We start from the raw sequence: 21,098 nt of genomic DNA on the forward strand, positions 1-21,098 counted from the left end.
TTCTCTGCACAACTGGTGTTTAGTTGGTATTCCTTCCATGCCACCTAGAGCCCTGGCTGACCACCTGCCTTGGGCTCTTGGGTCTCAGAAGCTGGTGCGGGCATCTCAGTTGCCCTGAACCGGAAGCAGAGCTTACCATCTGTCTGAGGAGCGCCATCAGGGAGGGCCTCGAGGCTTTGCGTTCCTCTCTCCCGGGTGTTTCTTCTGCAGGCTCAGGAGTGCGCGCTCCTTCTTCGCTGAGATCCACTGTTTGTAAGGCTGATTCTACTTCCTCGGACTTTACAGCCTCTACTGGTGATTCACACACCACCTGGATTGTTCGGCCAGGTGATAAGACAGTGGGGGGTAAAAAACCCACCCCCAGACATGTTTTATAAAGTGGGGTCCTGGTCGTCCCCTCACCCACGTGGTTGCTGCAGATGGGAGCCTAGAGCCATTTCTACAGGGGCACGTCGTCAGGAAGTAACCCGCCACACCACGTGCTCGCCAAAGACGTGGATTCAGAAGAGGCAAACTTCCTGCCCGGTGAAGCCACGAGCTTCGGCTGAGGACACCCTTTTAAGAAAGGCCCTCAGGGCACATTCAGCACCTTTTTCACTCTATTAGACCCTGTTAGACCCTATTAGACTTGGGCTCCCGTAAAGAGTCACACCGGCTTACGTGAAAATCGGGCGTCACCATTTGCTTAAGAGTCCGAACCTGAGGACGGTGGCGGACGGTTCCCACTGCACAGCCTAGCTGCCCCCCGCTGGAGAGAAACCACCCTCCTTGCGGAAAGGACGGCGGGAAGCCCTCTCTCTCATGGCCTTGGCTTCCTCATACCATTTCCCACTCCTCAGACGAGCCATTTGCTCCTGCTGCTTAACTGGAGTTCCTGCTCTCAGAAGCAGGGTGAACGCTGAGCTCCGCACGGTCCTCAACCTGCAGGCAGGTTGGCCTGCAGTGGGGCTGCCGTGGGGCTGAGACAGGAGCCCTGCCCTTAGACAACTCACCTGAGCCCCCAACTCACCTGAGCCCCGACTCCAGACCTGTCTGTCTGCATCGCCTCCCTCCCTCCCTCTGCGCTGTGCTCCTCACACCTGGGGCGGCTTTTGTGTTTCATTTGTCCTGGCAACGGGACGGGGCTAACTGGCCTGGAGAGAGTTTTATAGCTTCCTTCTTGTTTCCGCAGGCAGGGGTTGGCAAACTTCTACCAAATTCTTCCCAGAGTCTGCTTGGGGATGGCCCCTGAGCTAAGAATAGATTCTACATTTTTAAAGGGTTGGAAAATTTGTTTAAAAAGATGAAAAAATTGGCAACGGAAACCCTATGTAGCCGGCAAAATCTGAGACATTCACTATCTGGCCCTTTCCACAAACGCTTGCCATCTCTGCCTCGGAGAGAAGTCTCTAGAGCCAACAGCATCTTTGCATTTGTTTTGGCTGGTACCAGACCCCTAGTGTCCTCCAAATTCTTTTCTTGCTGTTAGGGTTGAGGTGGGGAGGCGGGGAATAAAGTCATTTCCAGAAACACAGCATGATTGTGGAGAAAATATTTTCCTTTCTTCACGCAGAAAATATCACTGGTTTGTAAATAACCCAAATGATCTGAATTGAGAAGGACCCTTCATTCCATATTGTCAGTTGAAGCAAGAAGGCATCCATCAGCAAATCAACGTACAGACACATCCTAAAGCAGGGCAATTAAATCAGCACTCTCTCCCCACCTTCCATTTCTTAAGGTATTGACAAGTTCCAGCATTTCCTCTTTGTAAACTAAGATCTAGGTTGGGAAATTATAAAGTCAAAAGTCCCAGAATGCAAGGTAGGTGACGTCAGCATGGACTGACCAGGGGTAAGACAAAAAGGAGGGGGCTGTGGCAAACGAAAGTTAAGTTGTCCCATCAAAAGATGTTAAGAGACTAAAAGTACTGAGCTGGCCAACAAACCATGTTTGTAACAAGGTTTCTGCTGCTGGGATGCTGAACTTTGACCCAGGCCTGTCTTTAGGAAACCAGGCATTGACCAGGGCCAAGTAAGAGACTGGACTGGCGGTCAAGTGCAGTCCTGGATTTCTACACCAGGGACTGATTTAATCCAGTTTCATTTCTGTAAGATAAGTTCCAGCTGAAGCGTTGGCAGTCTGCTACAGAGACTGTGAGTGCAGCGTCCAGCGCCAGCCAGCCTGGGCCTAAATCTAGACTCTGCCCCTTCCAGGGGCTCTAATCCAAGGTTCCCACTTAATGTCCCCGCACCTCGGTTTTCTCATTTCTTGATGGGGATAGTACAACACATCAGAAAGCTGTTCTGAGAATTAAATCAGGCAACATATTTAAAGTTCTTAGGACTGTGCCTGACACACAGCAAGCAGTCAGTTGATATCGGTGGTTGTCACTTTGAGAGTGTGGGCATGAATTATCTGGACTCGCCCACCATGCACCAATCCATTGTTTAGAAAAGATATCAACAGCTATCTCTTGTTATGTCGGATGTGCAAGGTATTTTTAATATGATACCTCAGTAAAGGATTACTGAGCTACTCAAGAAAGCTCAGTCTAGTCTACAGAGGAAGCTTCTAAATGAGTGAGTGACAGAGCCAATATCATACCAGCAGGTAATTGGCCATTTCAGTGAGGATGGAGCTGTTCACCAGTAACCAGATATCCAATAGTGTCTTAATGAATAACAGTGTGGACAGGACGTTAAGGGATTGGCTTGGAGGCTCCACAAAGTTTCCAAGAACCTGGGCTCTTGCTACCCTCTGCCACTCTCAGCTTTCCACCCTTTTATTTGCTACCTCATGGGCATAAAGAAGCTGCCACAGTCTCAGGCATCACATCCGCAACCCAATGTCCTAAGAAGGAAGGAAGGTCACAACCAAAACGTTTCTCCAAGTGAATTTCTGTATTTTGATCCTCTAACTCAGAGTACATCTCATTGGCCAAACGTAGGTCACATCCTTATCCCTAGATTAATTATTGCTGAAGAAAATGGGATTTGGTTTAGACAAATCACAACCAAATACTTGGGGCTGTGGTAGTGACCAAGCTTACCTAAGGTCAAGGGGAAAAGGGTGCAGGAAATGAGAACGGCCGTTAGGTAGGTAATGAGCAGAGACTAACTCACTGACTCTGGGTTTAGAACTCTTGTGTGGTTGAAGCGGCAAGTTACCTGTGCGCGCGTGCGTGCGTGCGTGTGTGTGTGTGTGTGTGTGTGTGTGTGTGTGTGTAGGGACAAGAGGGACAATTACTCCTATGATAAAATGACCATATGGCAATAACTTTGTAAATCAACTTTGAGTGGAAATGGTTTCTTGTTGGGCCTTTTCAAATGTCGAGGTGTCAACTTATAAATCCTAGCCCACAGTCCATTCTTCAACACACAACTATTTTCAGTAGGGAAAGAAAAAGAGACTTTTAAAGACTCTCATTAGCTTTGAAGTCAGGCCAAGAAGTTGGCTTTCAGCAGCCAAGGGGAAAAAAAAGCTCCATTAACATCCAGTGTGGAAATCTAGAAGGATCTGAGCTAAGTGAGGATCTTATTTACATATACAGACATGAGAATTTGATTTTTATTTGGGTAGTTTTCTGACTTCTTTCCAGGCCAGAGCTTTGGAAAAAAATGCTATTCCTTATTCAGAATATATGACTGCCTCTGAACATTTTAACTCTGGGTGTGATGGGCATGGTGAAAACCAGATTTGCACTATATTTTAGAATTAAATCTCCTTTGCTTGATTTCAACTGTTGTTCAGTTGCTAAGTCGTGTCCAATGTTTGGCAACCCCATGGTCTGTAGCTCACCAGGCTTCTCTGTTCATAAGGTCATGTCCAGGCAGGCATACTGGTGTGGGGTGCCATTTCCTTCTGCACGGGATCTTCCTAGGCCAGGAGGTGAACCCACATCATCTGCACTGGCAGGTGGATTCTTTATCACTGCGCTACCAGGGAGCCCTTGACTTCAGCAGGGCATGTCCCATGTTGCATGAAGATGGCTGGTATAGTTAACACAGACAATACACACTTCAGCAACAGGCCTCTAATACTACTACCACTACTGAGTCGCTTCAGTCGTGTCCGACTCTGTGCGGCCCCACAGACGGCAGCCCACCAGGCTCCCCCGTCCCTGGGATTCTCCAGGCAGCAACACTGCAGTGGGTTGCCATTTCCTTCTCCATGCCTCTACTATTATACCATATTTACTCTTAAAATTTGGTTTATATAGTTTTTACTAGAGCTATGAGTTTCAGAAAGTGATTTATAGCAAAATAGGTTACCTCCACTTAAACTTCACCTATGCCATGATAATATTGATAATATTGACAATTTTTATTCTAGAATTTTTTAAGATTCTTTCTGATTTGATTTATAACCTGTCATATATAACCTGTTATTTGATTGCAAAGATATTGTAGTGATTTTACTTTTATACCCAACTCACAGCTGATACACAGCATAAGTGAGGGGGTAAAGGGGATTTTTGCTCTTGAAATCCCCTGGCACTGGGGCTTGGTTGTTACTGCAACACGACCTGGCAGATGCTGACTAATAAAGCATGCGAACCCATTTAAGTCAATGAAAAAGAACAAATTCCAGGAATGCAGGGTTGCTGCTGGACGGGTCTCTCCTTTACCCTGCACTGGCTGACGTGCTGTTGAAAACCTGAGAAAGTAGCCAGGCCAGGAAGGCTGGGCCAAGGGAGAGCGTGAGGGCCACAAACTCCACTTTCTTTTCCTCCAGGTAGAGCTGGGTGTGCTCTCACTTGCAGCTGACAAGTTCCTCACTAAGAAGAAAACAGCAGAACTACCTGTTCCGCTGATCTGGGAGCTTCTTGGGAAGGAAAGCTTTCCTCCCCTCATGAGTTAGAACACGACCACGGGTTAACCAGTGTTCCAGATGTTTTCAGATTATAATGAAAGGATTCAATTCTCTGTAATCGGGATGAATAAAAACTTTCCCCTGATAGAACCAGAGGTTTATTCTATGAAAAGAGTTCATTGGTTTCAAAAACCTTATTTTTCTTTTCATGAAATAATTTGAAATCACTCTGCTCTTTGATTGCACTGGTTGATAGATCAGTTTTGGGAACTCATGGTGGAGATACTTTCTAAAAGTAAATTCAACCACATTTTAGCCATAAGAAGCTGCGAGTGAAAGTCTCTTGTAAAGCGTCCCGTTCTGAAAGTCTAGAGTACAGTCCATTGCTTTGACTAATGCCACCTCTTTTACTCAGGAGAAGCAAATTAAACTGATTAACTGTTTTTCATACATCTTCACTCCATGTGGACACTGAGTCAGCTGGGAGGTGTGTAATTTCACAAGGAATCAGAAACCCTGATCACTGGGAAGCGCCCACTTCCCGATGTTACCATGTGCACTGGCGTTCCTGCAGGGGGCGATAAACTTCCTGCGAAAGGCCCTGAGATGGCTCCACTCTGCCCTAGAGGCCTGAAAGCAGCGATAGGCTGGGCAAAAGCAGGCAGGCGTCTGTGTTCTAATAAAACTTTATCTATACACGCGGAAATTTGAATTTTGTATAATTTTCAAATATCACAAAATAGTATTTTTCCGATTTTTCTTTTCCAACCATTCACAATGTAAGAACCATTCTTACTTAGCTTGTGGGTCATACAAACACAGGTGATGGGCTAGATTTGGCCTGTGGACTGCAGTTTGCCAACCCCTGAATTACTGAGTTCTTTTGTGTTTCAGGCATTATTCATATAATTCTCACAAGAATCCTTATGAGGGGTGAGTCATATTATTACAGCCATTTAAGAGATGAGTAAACTGAGGTCGAGAAGGTAGCACAGCCTGGGAGTGATGGGCCCAAGATCACAACATGTTTGCCATACTCTTTTCAACTAGTAGTCAATTAGGAGATGAAATGTGGAATCTTAAAATGAGGACATTACTGGTAGGGCTAAGCAACTGAAAGCATTTTAAAATGCTTTTTTATTTTCTTGACAAAATATTTTGCGTTTCCTTGCATCTCTGTCTGATTTTGCGTTATCTTTTGGTGCCAATCATCTAGCTCTAATTCATATTGTTTTTGTGGCTAAATTTCACAGCAGAAAGTGAGACACTTCATATTTGCCAGTTAGAGATTTGCCCTGCATTTGCATACGCAAGCTGCAAGAGACACGGGATTCCTCGGATAGGATCCCTACACACAGGCAGACAAAAAGACGTTTCGCTTCAAAAAACATGGAACTTGGAAGCTAACAGATGCTTTGGATTTAACCTGCAGCTTTTACATTTAAAGTTCCTGGGAAGAAGACTCATGGAGTTCCCCCTTGTAGGGTGCTGAAATGGAGAGTTAGATTTTTCTAGAAAATAGCCAGTAAACTCATGAGAATTTTCTGGAGTTACAAGAGTCCTGAGCTTTATAAGCCAGTAAGTTTGGCTCCAAAAAGGGGGAGGGAGAAGGGGAAGGGAGGGAGAGAGAAGGAAGGAGAAGGAAGACAGGAAGGAGGGAGGAAAGAGAAAGAAGCAGCGGCAGCCACAAAGCAGGTTCCGAAGCTGGCTCTCCCAGCGAGAATCACGGCACAGCCATTCCAATTTTCACTCCACATCACAGTCAACATTTCTGGACATACTTGGATTTTCGACTTCTGCTCAGTTCCAGCAATTAAATAAAAGTGAAAACACAGGACCCGTCCATGGCAAGCAAACAAGAGACATCTCGGAAGAGCCAAACATATTTTGCTTTGGTTAAATGACAGCAATCAGTTTCTTTCTTAAGGAGTTGTGAACTTACGTAGCCCACTTATAACATTTTTTTCCAAAGACTGCACTTCTTTTAGAGCAGACAGCTGCTGCTTTGGGTCTGACACTCTTGAGGCCAATTTGTTCATCTCCCTGGAAGATGTTTTGGAATGATACATTTGTGTGATGGCTTACACGGAGCCATCTTCTTAGACATGAATGCACTGTCTTGAAAGTCTTGACCATCACTCTTGGAAATTAAAGCCCCCAAAGAGAGTGAGGCTCAACTTGTGTCTGTCAAGTGTAGACCCATGGAGTCAGCTCTCCTGCCCGAGAGAACGTCTCACAGCATCTATTGCAGCAATATGCTCTGAAGCCTGGTGCAACTACCTGTCCTGGGTACCACCCACGGTTAGTAGAGAATCTAGGTTGCCATGGAAACAAAAGCGAAAGAGCAATCGAAGTAAAATGAAGCAGAGGGTGCAGCATCATGTCCCTTAAGGAAGGAGTGAGATGCTCTTAGGTTGAGTAGACTCTTTCAGCCCCTAAATGGTAACAAATGCTAAAAATGCATGCTCTGATTCTGCATTTTATCTGCATTGATTCAATGGGCGTTACAACTATTGATGCAAAGTCATTCCCCCATGGCCACTGATCACGTGAGAGGGTGAAAGAGTCTACAGTGGGTGAATCACACTTGGAGCATGCAAGAACCCACAACCCCAGAGCTGACGTGCCCAGGGGTCCACCACGCCAGAGATGAACATGGAATGATTCTGTCATTTCGCGTGTAACTTACATTCTCCTCTGCACCTGTGGGGACTGAATCCTCTTTAACTGACTAAAGGGAAGATAGAAACAAAAGCAAGAGTTAGGATGTTACCAAAACCAGGCCTAACAGCTTTCTGTGCCATTTTTGGACATTGCTTATGCACACCTTGTTCCAAGATGAACTCAAACGAGGTTGATACAAACATAAACAGTGCAAATTAAACGATGTATTTAAAATGCAGTGAAGGAGCAATAAGCATACAGACGCAACCTGGACACAAATGGAGTGATGCGCGGATGCTACAGGAAACACATGGCAGCGCTGGCTGCGGGCAAGTGTTAATAACACGTTTGCCTTGACAGTTCCGATCTGTCACACAAGACAGTCACTGTTAGGTAAGATGCACGAGCTGCTCGGGAAAATTCTGGTCATATGTCCAGAGCAATCCAGCCTGTGATCCTCTGAGAGGAAGCAGGCACTGATGTCATAAGCTGGGTCCTCAGCCTTATCCCGATGGTCGGGCAGTGGCCAGCATCTGAAGCTGCTTCTTACCAGCCTTCGATGTGGGCCAAGGTCATTGTGCCAAAGAATAATCGGGTTAAAATACTTCTATGGAGGGCCAGAAGGCTGGGGTCCGACATATCCAGCTTCCAATCCTGTTAATTCTTGCAGTAAGTCTAGCATCTCGGTCCTGCCCCAGATAGGAGTGGTATTACCAAATTCTATCAAAGGTCAATGTCACAATCACCCTATAGGTTTGCCAAGCTCCAGCTCGAGAGTTCGTCTTTGCATATTTCTTGCAGTTGTTCTGACTCACTTTGAGGTGGATGGGTGGTGGTTACAGGCCACTGCGAGACTCACTTGTCAGAGCTGGATTCTCTTCCCAGAAAAGTAAGCTTGAACAGAACATTTCACAAAGAACTCCAGGGTGTTCATAGACCCTTGCATCTCTTCTCTTGGACGCCAGGGCAGGAACTCTTTGTCGGTGTTTACGTGTTTATTTCTCTCTGCCTGTGCTGGGTCTCCGTTGCTGCCCCCGGCTTCTCTCCAGTCGCGGCGAGCAGGGCCTGCTCTCAGTTGCTGGCCAGGACTTCTTACTGCGGTGGCTTCTCTTGTTGCGGGTCGTGAGCTTCAGCAGCTGTGGGACGTGGGCTCAGAGGCTTGGCTCCTGGGCTCCAGATCACAGGCTCAACAGTTGTGACGCATGGGCTTAGTTGCTCCGAGGCACGTGAGATCTTCAGCGACTGATCTCCTGCATCGGCAGGGGGATTCTTTACCACTGAGCCATCAAGGGAGCCCCATCTATGTCTATTTTGCCCCAAGCCCTGCCTTTATTTTTACCTTGAAAACATGCAGTGTGTGAGAGAGAAAGGATCTGACATTTACAAACATATCCTCTTTATTTGGCGCTTTGTAAACGTTATCTGACTTTAAGCAGTCCCAGGCGGTCAGTATGCTGATCTTCACTCACACAGCAAGAAACAAAGTTCAGAGAGCTGGAGTCACTTGTTTAGGATGATAAAACCAGAAAATGATGGAAATGGTTCCAAAAGCCAGTTTTCCCCCCTGTCATGATGATTTGAAGGATCAGAAACATTTTTTGGTAACTGTGTGAGCTTCTTTCTCTTCTACCAGAACTTTCTCTCTAGATGACATCTTCAGATTTGACCACTAATTTTTACTTATCTTCTTCTCCCACTGAAGCTTACCTGAGCACAGAAAAATGTCCCTAAAATGGATTGTGGGTTTTCTGGAAGCTCCTGATTGTCGGAAAATCATAGAACATTCAGAAGCAATGGCCAGTAGTGTAGCTGCCTTGGAACCACACCCCTTCTTCCCAAGACCACGCGGGTACTGTTTAATCCTATGGAAAGGCAAAGAATTAAATGACGTTTTAAGCAGACTGCCTTCAACCTGACCCACAAAAGTTTCAAGAGTCAATATACTGTGTACACTGAACTGAAAAGCCCTCCCTCCATGTGAGAACAGCACTGCTGGCTTGCCAGGCTCTCTCTGCTGCCCGGGGCATTGGAAGGAGACTGGTTTGTGCGCTGGTTTTCTGTGTTGGGAAAGCTCTTGGCCGTTGATGGCTCACTGTTTTCCAGAGGAAGCTGAGAGCTGAGTGCAGGCGAGGCTGAGATGCGGAAGGGACGCCTCCGGACAGTGAAGTTTCCATCATCTTCATCACGGCTCCGCTCGTCCCGATCCTGCTGTTTCGGGAGTTGGCTTTTTAAGCATTGTCTGTTCCGAAAGATATGGCTGTCTCTTACTTTAAAGCTATACTACCCAGCAAAACACTCCTTATGTTGGGAATTAGTCCAGTGGACCATTTCTCAAAGTAATCTGCATACTGTTTTCACAATTCTTGACCTGTCCGTGTACATCTGTATTTACTTGATATTTTTCTTTAAGTTGACTATCTTTTCATTTAAACAGATGTATTTTAAAAGAAAACAGCTTGACATGAACGTCATATCAATGTCCTCCCTGTAACCAGAAGAACGTATTAAAACCACTGCAATGCGTAATGGTGCTCATTAAATTCTAATTATTTTTAAGTCTTTGTTAAAAAGAGAGATCATCAAGTGTAAACACAGTAAAAAATGCTTCTTAAAACCAGGAAGAGATCTTATAGTTAACGTCACCAGAGGAAATGGAGTAGAATGGAAAGAAGATAACTCTGCATTACATGATGGATTGAATGTTTAGAGCTGTCTCCAGGAGCCATCCAAAACCATCTTGCACTTTCCTATACATTTGCACACTGGCTTACGGGCCTAACCTTCAAGCTGGGGAAAGCTGAAATATCCGGTAAGAAGACGGACCCCAGATTGGGTAATGAGACACCAGGTTCTTGTTGCCCTTTAGGGTCTGACACACGTACGGCAACCTGCTCAGAACCCAAGTCCTGAGTGTCTTGGACTGTGGAGTCAGGTTCAAATTCACTGTTGTAGCTGTGCAACCTTGGGCAAGTCAACCACATCTCTCTGAGCCTCAGTACACACACACAATACAGCCTGTGAAGGGAGAGTCGTGCCTGAGGCAGAGCTGAGACGCATCTACATCTGGGGGCTGGGGTCTGGCCACCGGGCAGCTCCTCCCAGGGCAGATGTCAGGACCTTCCTTTCCACGGGCGTCAGAGACACTGCGAGGTGTCTGTAGGAGGTAAGAACAACTTGAACTATGTTGCAGTGAGGTTCAGGTGTCTACAGTCTTTTCTAGAAGTGAGGGGGTACAGGAGGAGCAGAAATAAAAATTTTAAGAAATGGGAAGAGATCTCATCCATGGAAGTAAGGACTCTGGGGAGCCAGCATCCTGCAAGGGTCGTTTTGGGGAGGATGCTGGTGGTTGGAGAGCCCCTTATCCAACCCAGCTTAGCTGCCCTCGAGCTGGGTGTGCCCTGGGGCAAAGAGGGCTGCATGGGTGCCAAGGGTGTCTCTCTGCCCCGCGCAGCTGCTCCCGGAGCTGAGCTTCCCAAAGAGAGTTTTCTCCACCGCCTCTCGAGTGGCAGGGGAGCGGCGGCAGGCTCCAAGGACATTAGCAAAGCGTCGGGTCAGGTGGCAGGGACCTCTTCCTCGGTGGCTTTGGGGGCGGAGGTGTGGTTTGTGAGTGATCACCAGGAGGAGCACAGAGAGGCCTCAACGGAGCCACGATCACCTTTCTCACAGTCCTAGAACTACCCAGATGGGGTGAGGCGGCATGTGCATTGGCGTGCTTCAGTGTGTGGAAATGGCCAGTGCGAAGGCGAGGGGTGTGGAGCGCCTAGCACAGCGCCTGCACGGAGTACGCGCTCGATGAGTGGAAGGGACTTTCGCGCATGCTGGGGGGAAGGGGCATCATCTAGGCCTACCTGACCTACTCAAGGCTTTTCTTAGGGAATCTCCCTACATTGTTGATGGGAATGCAAACTGGTGCAGCCACTATGGAAAAGAGTGTGGAGCTTCCTCAAAAACTAAAAACAGGGTTGTTATATGATCCAGGAATCCCGCTCCTGGGCATATATGCAGACGAAATTCTAATTCAAAAAGATATATGCACCCTAATTCACAGAAGCACAATTCACAATAGTCAAGACATGGAAGAAATCTAAACGTCCATCAACAGATGAATGGATAAAGACGATGCAGTGTACACACACTCACACGCACACACTCACACGCACACACTCACACAATCACACACACGCACACACACACTCACATGCACACACACGCATGCACACACACGCACACACATGCACACACGCACACACACTCAGACGACACACACATGCACGCACACGCGCGCACACACATGCACACACACACTCTCACACTCACTCATACACATGTACACACTCACACGCACACACTCACGCAACACACGCGTGCGCGCACACACACATGCACACACGCGCACACACACATTCACACACACGCACACACACTCAGACAACACACACACGCACGCACACACGCGCGCACACACACGCACGCACACACGCACACACACATGCACACACACTCACACTCACACACATGTACACACACGCACACACACGCGTGCACACACACACATGCACACACACGCGCACACACACTCACATTCACACACATGCACACACGCACACACACTCAGACGACACACACACGCACGCACACTCAGACGACACACACACGCACGCACACACGCGCGCACACACACATGCACACACACTCACACTCTCACACTCACACGTACACACTCACACGCACACACTCACGCAACACACGCGCGCACACACATGCACACACACACGCACACACACACTCACATTCACACACACACGCACACACACTCAGACGACACACACACATGCACACACGCGCGCACACACATGCACACACAACACATGCACACACAACACACGCACACACACTCACACACACACGTACACACACACGTACACACATGCACACATGCAACACGCGCACACACACACATGCACACACACACACTCATAACAGACATGCACATACACACACACTCACATTCACACACACACACCCACACACACACACTCACACTCACACACACGCTGAAATGCCACTCAGTCATAAGAAGAATGAAATATTGCCATCTGCAACCAGACAGATGGACCTAGAGATTATCACACTAAGAGAAGTGAGTCAGACAAAGGGAAACGTCATATGATATCACTTATATGCGGAATCCAAAGTATGACACAGATGAATTTATCAATGAAACAGAAACAGACTCACAGACACAGAGGAGAAATTGTGGTTGCCAAGAGGGAGAAGGGGTGCGGAGGGACGCATGAGAAGCTTGGGATTAGCAGATGGAGACTATTACACAGAGAAAAGCTGAGCAATGAGGTCCTACTGTATAGCACAGGGGACTGTATTCTATATCCTGTGGTGAACTGTATCGGAAAAGACTATGGTAAAGAGTGTATAACGTGAAAGTGAAAATGTTAGTCGCTCGGCTGCATCCAACTCCTTGCGACCCCATGGGAGCCCACCAGGCTCCTCGGTCCATGGGATTCTCCAGGCAAGAATACTGGAGTGGGTAGCCATTCCCTTCCCCAGGGGATCTTTCTGACCCAGGGACTGAATCTGGGTCTTCCACATTGTAGGCAGATTCTTTACCATCTGAGACACCAAGGACACATGTCTAATTGAGCTACTTTGCTGTTTAGCAGAAATTAACTTTAATAAAAAAAATTTTAAACAACTTTTCTTGATTAATATCATGTTGCTTTTAAAATTCCCTTGTGTCTGGCCCAGACACATGGTTGTTCATGAATCCCTTTGGAAAAGACATTTCTAACACTGCTCTTGGGTTATATTAAGTTCTAGCATTGGAACGGGTAACCGGATGGCATGGCTCTGTTAAAATATGTGATGAGCTGCTCCCATCAGGACAGTGGCACAGTGAACTTCATTAAACAAAAAGCCCAGGACGTCCTAACTTCAGCCCATTGTGCCAGTATTTTGAGATCCTTATTGCATATATTCTGGATTGCATTAATGAGCCCACCCAGCTCATAAACTTGATAAATGTGCTTCACAGTTTATTGACCAAGTTACAAATAAAAACTCTGAATAAACAGGCCTGAGGCCAGATTCCAGAAGCCACCCCGAAGGCAGCTTCTTGCATGTGGTTCTGATCCTCTAATAAACATTCTTTGTTGGCCTGCTTCTCCCTATCTTGTGAACATGCCTCAGATGCAACTCTATAGAACTGAAGAAACATAGTAATACTAACAAAGATAATAATAAAACCCCACATTGTTGGGCTATGTGTTAGGCAGCAGGCTAATATATATATTTTTTACATTAGTATTCCATGTCAGTTTGCAAAACGGAAGCAGACCCCCTGTAATTTCTAGGTCTCTGTTCCAATACCTATTAAACTGTAGCTTTTATTCTAAAACCATGCCTCCCTTTGAAGTTTGAGGTGTGTCTCTAATTCTTCAAAGCTGACATCCTGGAGCTCACATTTAATGTTTATCTGTAACCAGCATGGCTTCCGCGCTCAGAACACAATGACAAAGTCATCCAACAACTTCTGCTTTCTCTCCTCCTCTTTCCCACACAGCAAAAGCCTGCGAGCTAAGGACTCAGCAGGACCAGATTCCAACCCATCATTTCCATTGCCAGGGAGTACGCTCTGGTGGCTGATCTTTGAGGAAGAGGAGAGACGACTAACTCTTCCGCACTGGAAATATGTGCAGGAAGGGAATTCAGACAGGAAGGAGAATCGGAGGGCACCACAACTCACATCAAAATGAATGAAGACAGAACGATTCTAGAATGCAAGGTCGATCTCGGCACACCAGCGTCGTCAAGCCTCTCAGTTAGAGGAACGCGATAAGGTGTGATAAGCAAACACACCGAGGGTGGGATTCTCATCCAAACCTCAAAACCAGAAACGCCTCAATCCTTTTCAACAAACTGGACATCTGGCCCTCATCTAGTGAGTTGAAACTGGTGCAGCTTTGTTAACAACGACAAAAACCCAGTTTGAAAGCTAAAGGATCTGGTTTGGACATTTATATTGCTGAGAATAAGGATCTAAATGGCACATGTACTTATTATATAAACTTGACTTACAAGAGCGCCTCTCCTTTAAAGAGCACTGCAGTTCTTAAAGGAATGTTTCTTTAAAATGCTGTCAGATGGCAGCACTTCGGCCAGTAGACACCCTGTTGCTACCGGGTCTTCCAGGAGCGCCATCGGGATCACGCGGCAGCTGCTTCGTGTTCACTGACTTCACCGCGGAGCTGAAGGAAGACCTTTTCTATCAGGTCTGAATGCTTAAGCCTGTCTTTCAAGTGCTTCCATAGTTATCCAGACCTAGGCCAGCCTTTTCTTGGTTTATTTATGTATTTTTTTGGCTGCACCATGCAAGCAGGCGGGATCTTAGTTCCCGGACCAGGCATCAAACCCCTGCCCCCGGCACTGGGAGTGTGGAGTCTTAGCCACCGGCCCACCAAGGAAGTCCCTACGCTGGGCTGTCCAACCGGATCCCAGTGGACTCTGGGATTCGCTTTGTGAGCAAATAAGCCATACGAGCCAGAGGGGTGTTTAAGTTCTCCTAGTCTACTCTGACCTACCCTGGCTGCCCCCTTGTCTCAACACCCGCGGCACTGGTAATCTGCACCCCACGATTAATATTAGACTCCACACTGGGCTGTTTGGGAATGAAGCTGTCACTCCTCAAATGCCAGCCACTTGTACCCATCGTCAACTCCTCTCCCAGATCATGAAAGGTAGGAATCACTTCCCATTTTCAGAGTTGAGGAGAGTGAGGCTTAGAGGGTTTAAATTCTTTGCTCACGTTCAAACAGACAGTCACTGTCAGAGCTGAGATTTGATTCTGTGTCTCTTTGGCTTCAGAGCTCACGTTGTTTTTCTACTTCGTCATTTGTCTCCTCCAAAGGAAAGGAGGAAAAGAGCCATTTTGAAGATACTCCAAATAAATGCATCGTTTACCAACCGCATGCAGGCACACACACACACAGGCATGCACGTATTCATACATGCGCTGTCCCTCCAAGCGGGCTTCAAGCCTGTCGACGGCAGCAGATGAGTCTGACATTCCCTTTGCACCGCACGGGCCGTGAGCTCCAGAAGCGGCACTTGGATACTTAGTTTGGAACCAGTGATGTCGTACTTGAGAAAATGAGAGGAGCACTGTCCACTGAGCACCTGCTATGTCCCGAATGCTCTCCATGTAAATGACAGACTCTCATAACAGCACCATGAGACGGACGTGGTCCCTATATTACAGGTGAGAAAGTAAATGCTCGAAAGGGTTAAATAATCTGCCTAAAGTTATAGAGCCCCATCTTTCTGATTCTGGCTATTATGCCAACTTGCCATCCCCAGGGTTTTTTAAGATCAGCTATTCCAATCTTTTTACTTAACAAGTGAGGAAAAAGAGACCCAAACAGAGTAAGTGACTTTCGCAAGGTCACAGAACAAATAGTATCCCAATTACTCTGAAATGGTGTAGTCAGTCCACAGAACTGGGCTTAAACATATTTTTGGCAAGCATAACAAAATGTGAAATTAATTTTCTCAAAGGTTATTTTTGTTTATAATAAGAACTACTTTAGCAATCAAGACTATAAATCAAAATAATGTAAAATTTCATATTGACAGCCTTTAGGGGAAAATTTCATTTCTGATGTTCCTAATTGTAGACTTAGAGACTTTGAAATTTGTTTGTTTAAAAGCTTCTCAATTAAAAGAAAGAGAGCTTAGAGTTAGTGAAAACATCAGAATTTTCTAGTGTTTCTCTTTGCTCTCAAAAATTTTACGAGAATGGTTTTATAACCAAATCTTCTTCTAATTTAAAAAAGACAAAGACTGCCATTTTGTTCCTACAAGAAATAAGCTCCTCTAAGAGGATGGAAGCTACTGGAGGGCAGTGATCTGCTCCCCAAGAAATATGGCTGGATGGCATCACGGACTTGATGGACATGAGTCTGAGTGAACTCCGGGAGATGGTGATGAACAGGGAGGCCTGGCGTGCTGCGATTCATGGGGTCGCAGAGTCGGACACGACTGAGCGACTGAACTGAACTGGACTGAAGAGAACGGAAGCTACTGGAGGGCAGCGATCTGTTCCCTGATATTTTTTCAGTGCCTAGGACCTGCACACACACACACACACACACACACACACACACACACACACACACACACTAAAAAAAATACTTAGCACCAAGAGAGTGATTAAAACTGCTGTGGGATGAGGGAACCTCCCCCTCGCATCCATACAGATCTGTTTTCTATGCATGCAAGAAGACAAGACAAGATCAGAGGTGATTTGGTTTTCAGTTTCTCTTAACTTCATCGTTTGTATGACTTACTAAAGAAATAAAGCAGATGCCGGTGCAAGAGCCAGTGAGACTGAAATAAATGAGTACCTGAGTGCCAAGTGGTCCTGACTTTTATTTTCAACGGGAAGAGCCGAAATTTCAAAGAGGAACCGGCGCATCTCTCATAGATGCCAAAGGTCAGGAAAGATAAAGCATGGGCGGTTTTTACGTTTAGAAGCTTCCCCAGACCGGCTGGCACAGAGAAATGTCACAGTGGGCCTGACTCACGCCTCGACCCTCGAGCACGTGGGCGAGCTGCAGGCTCCTCAGCCGCTGCCGTGTGGCCCACAGGGCAGGGGTTTTACCCACGTTCCTTAGTCCCCCCCATTTCCATGGCACGGGACTATTACTGTCTGCATTTCTCAGATGAGGCAGCCGAGGCTCGTGGAGGTGGACCGGGACTCAGAGTCTGATCTGTACGTCAGTGTGCCTCAAACTCCCATTGTATGCCAACCTCCTGGGTAGCTTTGGCCACACTGCACATACCCTTGGGGCTTCCCTGGTGCCTCAGTGGTAAAGAAGCTGCCTCCCAGTGCAGGAGACGCAAGTTCGATCCCTGGGTCGGGAAGATCCCCTGGCATCCCACTCCTGTATCCTTGCCTGGGAAATCTCATGGACAGAGGAGCCTGGCGGGCTACAGTCCCTGGGGTCACAAGACTCGGACACGACTGAACAACACCCCGCCTGTGGCAGCTGTGGCCAAAAGCGGCTCCCATCTCCCTGTGAGTGGGGCCGCCTCTGAGGGTCACGACTTCAGCGCCTACGACCTCTGTGCCCCCCCGCCCGCTGCTCCTTGGCAGTGACCAAGCCCAGAGAATGCTGGAAGCCCGACATAGGACCTCTCGCGTGAGCTCTACTTGGCCTCGGCTCAGCAGCACCCCCAGCCAGAGGCCCTCAGGCCCTCTCCTCCTGCCGCTCTGCCCCTCCTGGGCCCCGCAGCCTCTCCCCTCCCACACCTCCCCACGCCCTTTATCCTCCACAGTGGTTTTCCTCCAAGAGATATTCTACATATCAGCTCTGTCTTCATGTCAGCCTCCTGGGGGGACCCCAATTTACTACTATTTACTCAGCACTGTTAACTGTTCAGTTGCTAAGTCATGTCCATCTCTGTGACCCCACGGACTGCAGCACGCCAGACCTCCCTGTCCATCACCATCTCCCGGAGCTGGCTCAAACTCATGTCCATCGAGTCAGTGATGCCAACCAACCATCTCATCCTCTGTTGTCCCCTTCTCCTCCTGCCTTCAATCTTTCCCAGCATCAGCGTTTTTCCTTCCAAAGAGTTGGCTCTTTCCATCAGGTGGCCAGAGTATTGGAGCTTCAGCATCAGTCCTTCCAATGAATATTCAGGGTTGATTTCCTTATTAGCATTAGTACCATTAACTACATAACTCTTTCTTTGGATAACTTGTTTTTTTTTTTCCCCAGCTGCAGCCCGTGGCATGTGGGATCCTTGTTCCCTAACCAGGGATTGAACCCTCACCCCTGCACGGGAAGTGCAGAGTCTTAACCACTGGACGCCAGGGAGGGCCTCCTCCTTGGATTACTTTTTTAAACTAAATACATGTAACCTCACCTTGAGCAAAATATATGTTAAATCTTGAGCTTATTTAATGTGCTAGTTTTATTTTTCCTAATACATTTTGAATAATACATATGATTATTGAAGTAAAAATGCCTGAATATGAGCCACTTAAATCTATCCCTTGCCACCAGTATATGGATATAACTTACTCGGAAACTGTTCCCTTCATTATAGCGCTGATAAAATATTTTGTTAAAGAAAAAAACAGAGAAATTGATGAGGAAGGAGAACAAGGATGGATCTGCCAAGTGACATCGCCCAAGGTTTTCACTAAGTATTAGTGCTTGTGTTCTGGGAAGAACCCAGAAGGGAGATTTCTGTACAATGGAAAATAAACAGGAAAAGGTTTCCGAAATCCTGCTGGATTCTGGACAAGAGAAGAAACCGAATACCCAGCGGCATCTGTGTTCACCGCCTTCCTGGCACCGTGCACCAAGACGCACGGATGTGCCACTGGAATTGCTCACCTGGCGTCTCCAACTCCCCCTCCCATGACTCCTTGCTCATCTTTGGCCACATTTAAAGCAGGCAAGGGCTCTGAACATGTGTGGCAGCTGAGGTCTGCTCGGCAGGAGGATCACAGAACAGCTCTCAGCACAGTCAGTGTGCCCACCTCGCTCCCTTGCTCTGCACCTTCACTCTACAGGGAAAACTCAGACAGCGGTTTGCGTGTTCCCCTCGGAGGGCGTGCTGCGTGCCTGCCCTGGTGGTGAACTGGTGGATGGCTGTGGTTCTCCTGGGAGAACCACCGAGGCTCTGTAGCTGGGGGAGGAGGGACGGAGCAGCCCAAGGTGGTCCACAGCGCCAGGGCGGGAGGAACCCGAGGACCACCCCCCACCACCCCGCACTAGAAAGAGGACAACCCACAGAACACCACAGCCCTCTGTCCCGAACCGGCGTAATTCCAGGAAGGAAAATTCTACTTGTTCATTTCCTGTTCTTTCCCACAAAACACACGCTTGTAATACGACAGACACTGCATTTTTCTCACGGGGTGACTTACAAGTCTTCAGCTCAGTGGTGAGTTGAGTCAGCTTGAAGAAGAAACTCCATGCATCATTGAATACCGTGGCTGGCCCACCAGAAACCATGTCTCAAGTCATCCTGGCCCCAGAGACTCTCCAAATCTAGAGACTAGGACTTACCTTTTTCCAGAACAGTTTGCCCAGAGGCAGAGAGCTGGGGCCCCCTTTTTCCTTGGCACCATCCTTTGCTGTTTCAGTGGCTGTCGAATTCTTGGCGGCCCCCTGGGGCTCCTGGAGCGTAATGTTGGCTTTGTCTAACTTGAGGTTGGCTGAAGAGGCGGCTGACTTTTCCTCTCCCTATAAAAGTTACAAGAAATGTTAATCATCGCAGGATTTCAAAAGCGAAAGGGCTTTTCTTTACAAATGTGGGCCGAGGCTATGCATGTTAAGTTTCCCTTTTACAACTTTCTGTATTTTCCAAATATTCCATGTGGTTGTGGATTTGTGTTAAAATCTTAGGAAAAGTCCAGATACTTCTCTTCTGCAAAAATATATAGAACCATTATGTATCATATGTATGTTAGTAACACATTAGGGCTCAAGGTGACAGAAAGGGGCACTTGGCTGTTAGAATGTTAGTTTGCGCTGAGGCCACGGGTCTTCTTTAGACTGTGGTCTCTGCAGAAAAGTGTTCTGAACGGGCATCTCCAACACGCTTGTGTTTGTTTACACGGTAAAGGTGTATCGTCTTACTGATCCAAAATCTGCAGTGAGAGATGGGCTCTAATACATCTGCTTTGGAAGGGAAGGGCTGACGGTCTGCTCTCACTCTGCCTGGGAGGTCACTGCAGTCAGTGGCTCCCAGCCTCATGGGCCCCAAGCACTGGTTCGTGGAAGACAATTTTCCCGCAGACCAGGCTTGAGGGAGGGGTTTCGGGACGGTTCCGGTGCGTTACGTTTACCCTGCGCTTCATTTCTGCTGTTATTATATTGTGATATACGATGAAATAATTACACAACTCGCTTGTTACTCACTCACAGGGCTCTGATACGTGTCTGCGAGTAACTGACCTGCTGCGGGCGCTGGGCAGCCAGACCTCTCTGCTAAGGATCACGGGTATCCGCAGCTGCTCCCTGCCCAGCTCCCTGGCTCAGCCCCTCCTCGGCCATCGGGCATCAGGCTCTCTCTCACAAGGAGCGCCCCACCTAGACCCTCGCGGGCTTGGTTCACAGCAGGGCTCTAGCTTCCCCGAGAGCCTCCCACGGCTGCTGAGCTGAGAAGAGGCAGGGCTCAGGCAGCTGTGCAGGCGACGGGAGCCTGTAAGTACAGGTGAAGCTGCACTCGCCCGCCGCCTGCCTCCTGCTGTGTGGCCCGGTTCTTAACAGGCCACGGACAGGTCCTGGCCCTCGGCCTGGTGGCTAGGGACCCCTGACTACAGCGATCTGTAGTCTACAGAGATCTTAAGATCTAACATCTATAGACTTTGTGTGAGGCACTCGGGACAGAGGTTTGGGTCTGACGAGCCGTCCACAAGCCCCATGTCTCCACTTGTAGACGCAGCCTTCTCGTCTAAAGCAGATGCGAGTGAGTGGACGGACACTGGCACGGAGCCGCACACTCACTCAGGCCCTGGGCTTCCTGCCTCCCCACTCGCTCCCCAGCCCTCCTCCTCCTCCCCGCACTCTGAGCAGCCAGACCGTGCAGCGGGGGCCATCGGGCCT

At 47.8% G+C, this 21,098-nt stretch overlaps 1 protein-coding gene across 11 annotated transcripts in view; it reads right to left on the reverse strand.

Annotated features, from left to right (window-relative positions):
• The window catches only part of BCAS1 (brain enriched myelin associated protein 1), a 99,085-nt gene that overhangs the window by 16,816 nt on the left and 61,171 nt on the right, over nt 1-21,098 (reverse strand). For 5 of the 11 annotated variants that reach the window (XM_027977345.2, XM_012189361.4, XM_042230286.1 and 2 more), the window contains 3 exons: nt 19,557-19,733; nt 7,484-7,525; nt 137-310 (listed from right to left, as the gene is read on the reverse strand). In XM_027977345.2, coding sequence (XP_027833146.1) covers nt 137-310; nt 7,484-7,525; nt 19,557-19,733 — 393 coding nt within the window. The remainder of the gene's footprint in view (nt 1-136; nt 311-7,483; nt 7,526-19,556; nt 19,734-21,098) is intronic. The other 6 variants (XM_042230292.1, XM_042230289.1, XM_042230287.1 and 3 more) reach the window with 2 other exon arrangements.

The sequence above is a fragment of the Ovis aries genome, chromosome 13 (assembly GCF_016772045.2).
Source record: "Ovis aries strain OAR_USU_Benz2616 breed Rambouillet chromosome 13, ARS-UI_Ramb_v3.0, whole genome shotgun sequence".
In the NCBI taxonomy this organism is placed as follows: domain Eukaryota; kingdom Metazoa; phylum Chordata; class Mammalia; order Artiodactyla; family Bovidae; genus Ovis; species Ovis aries.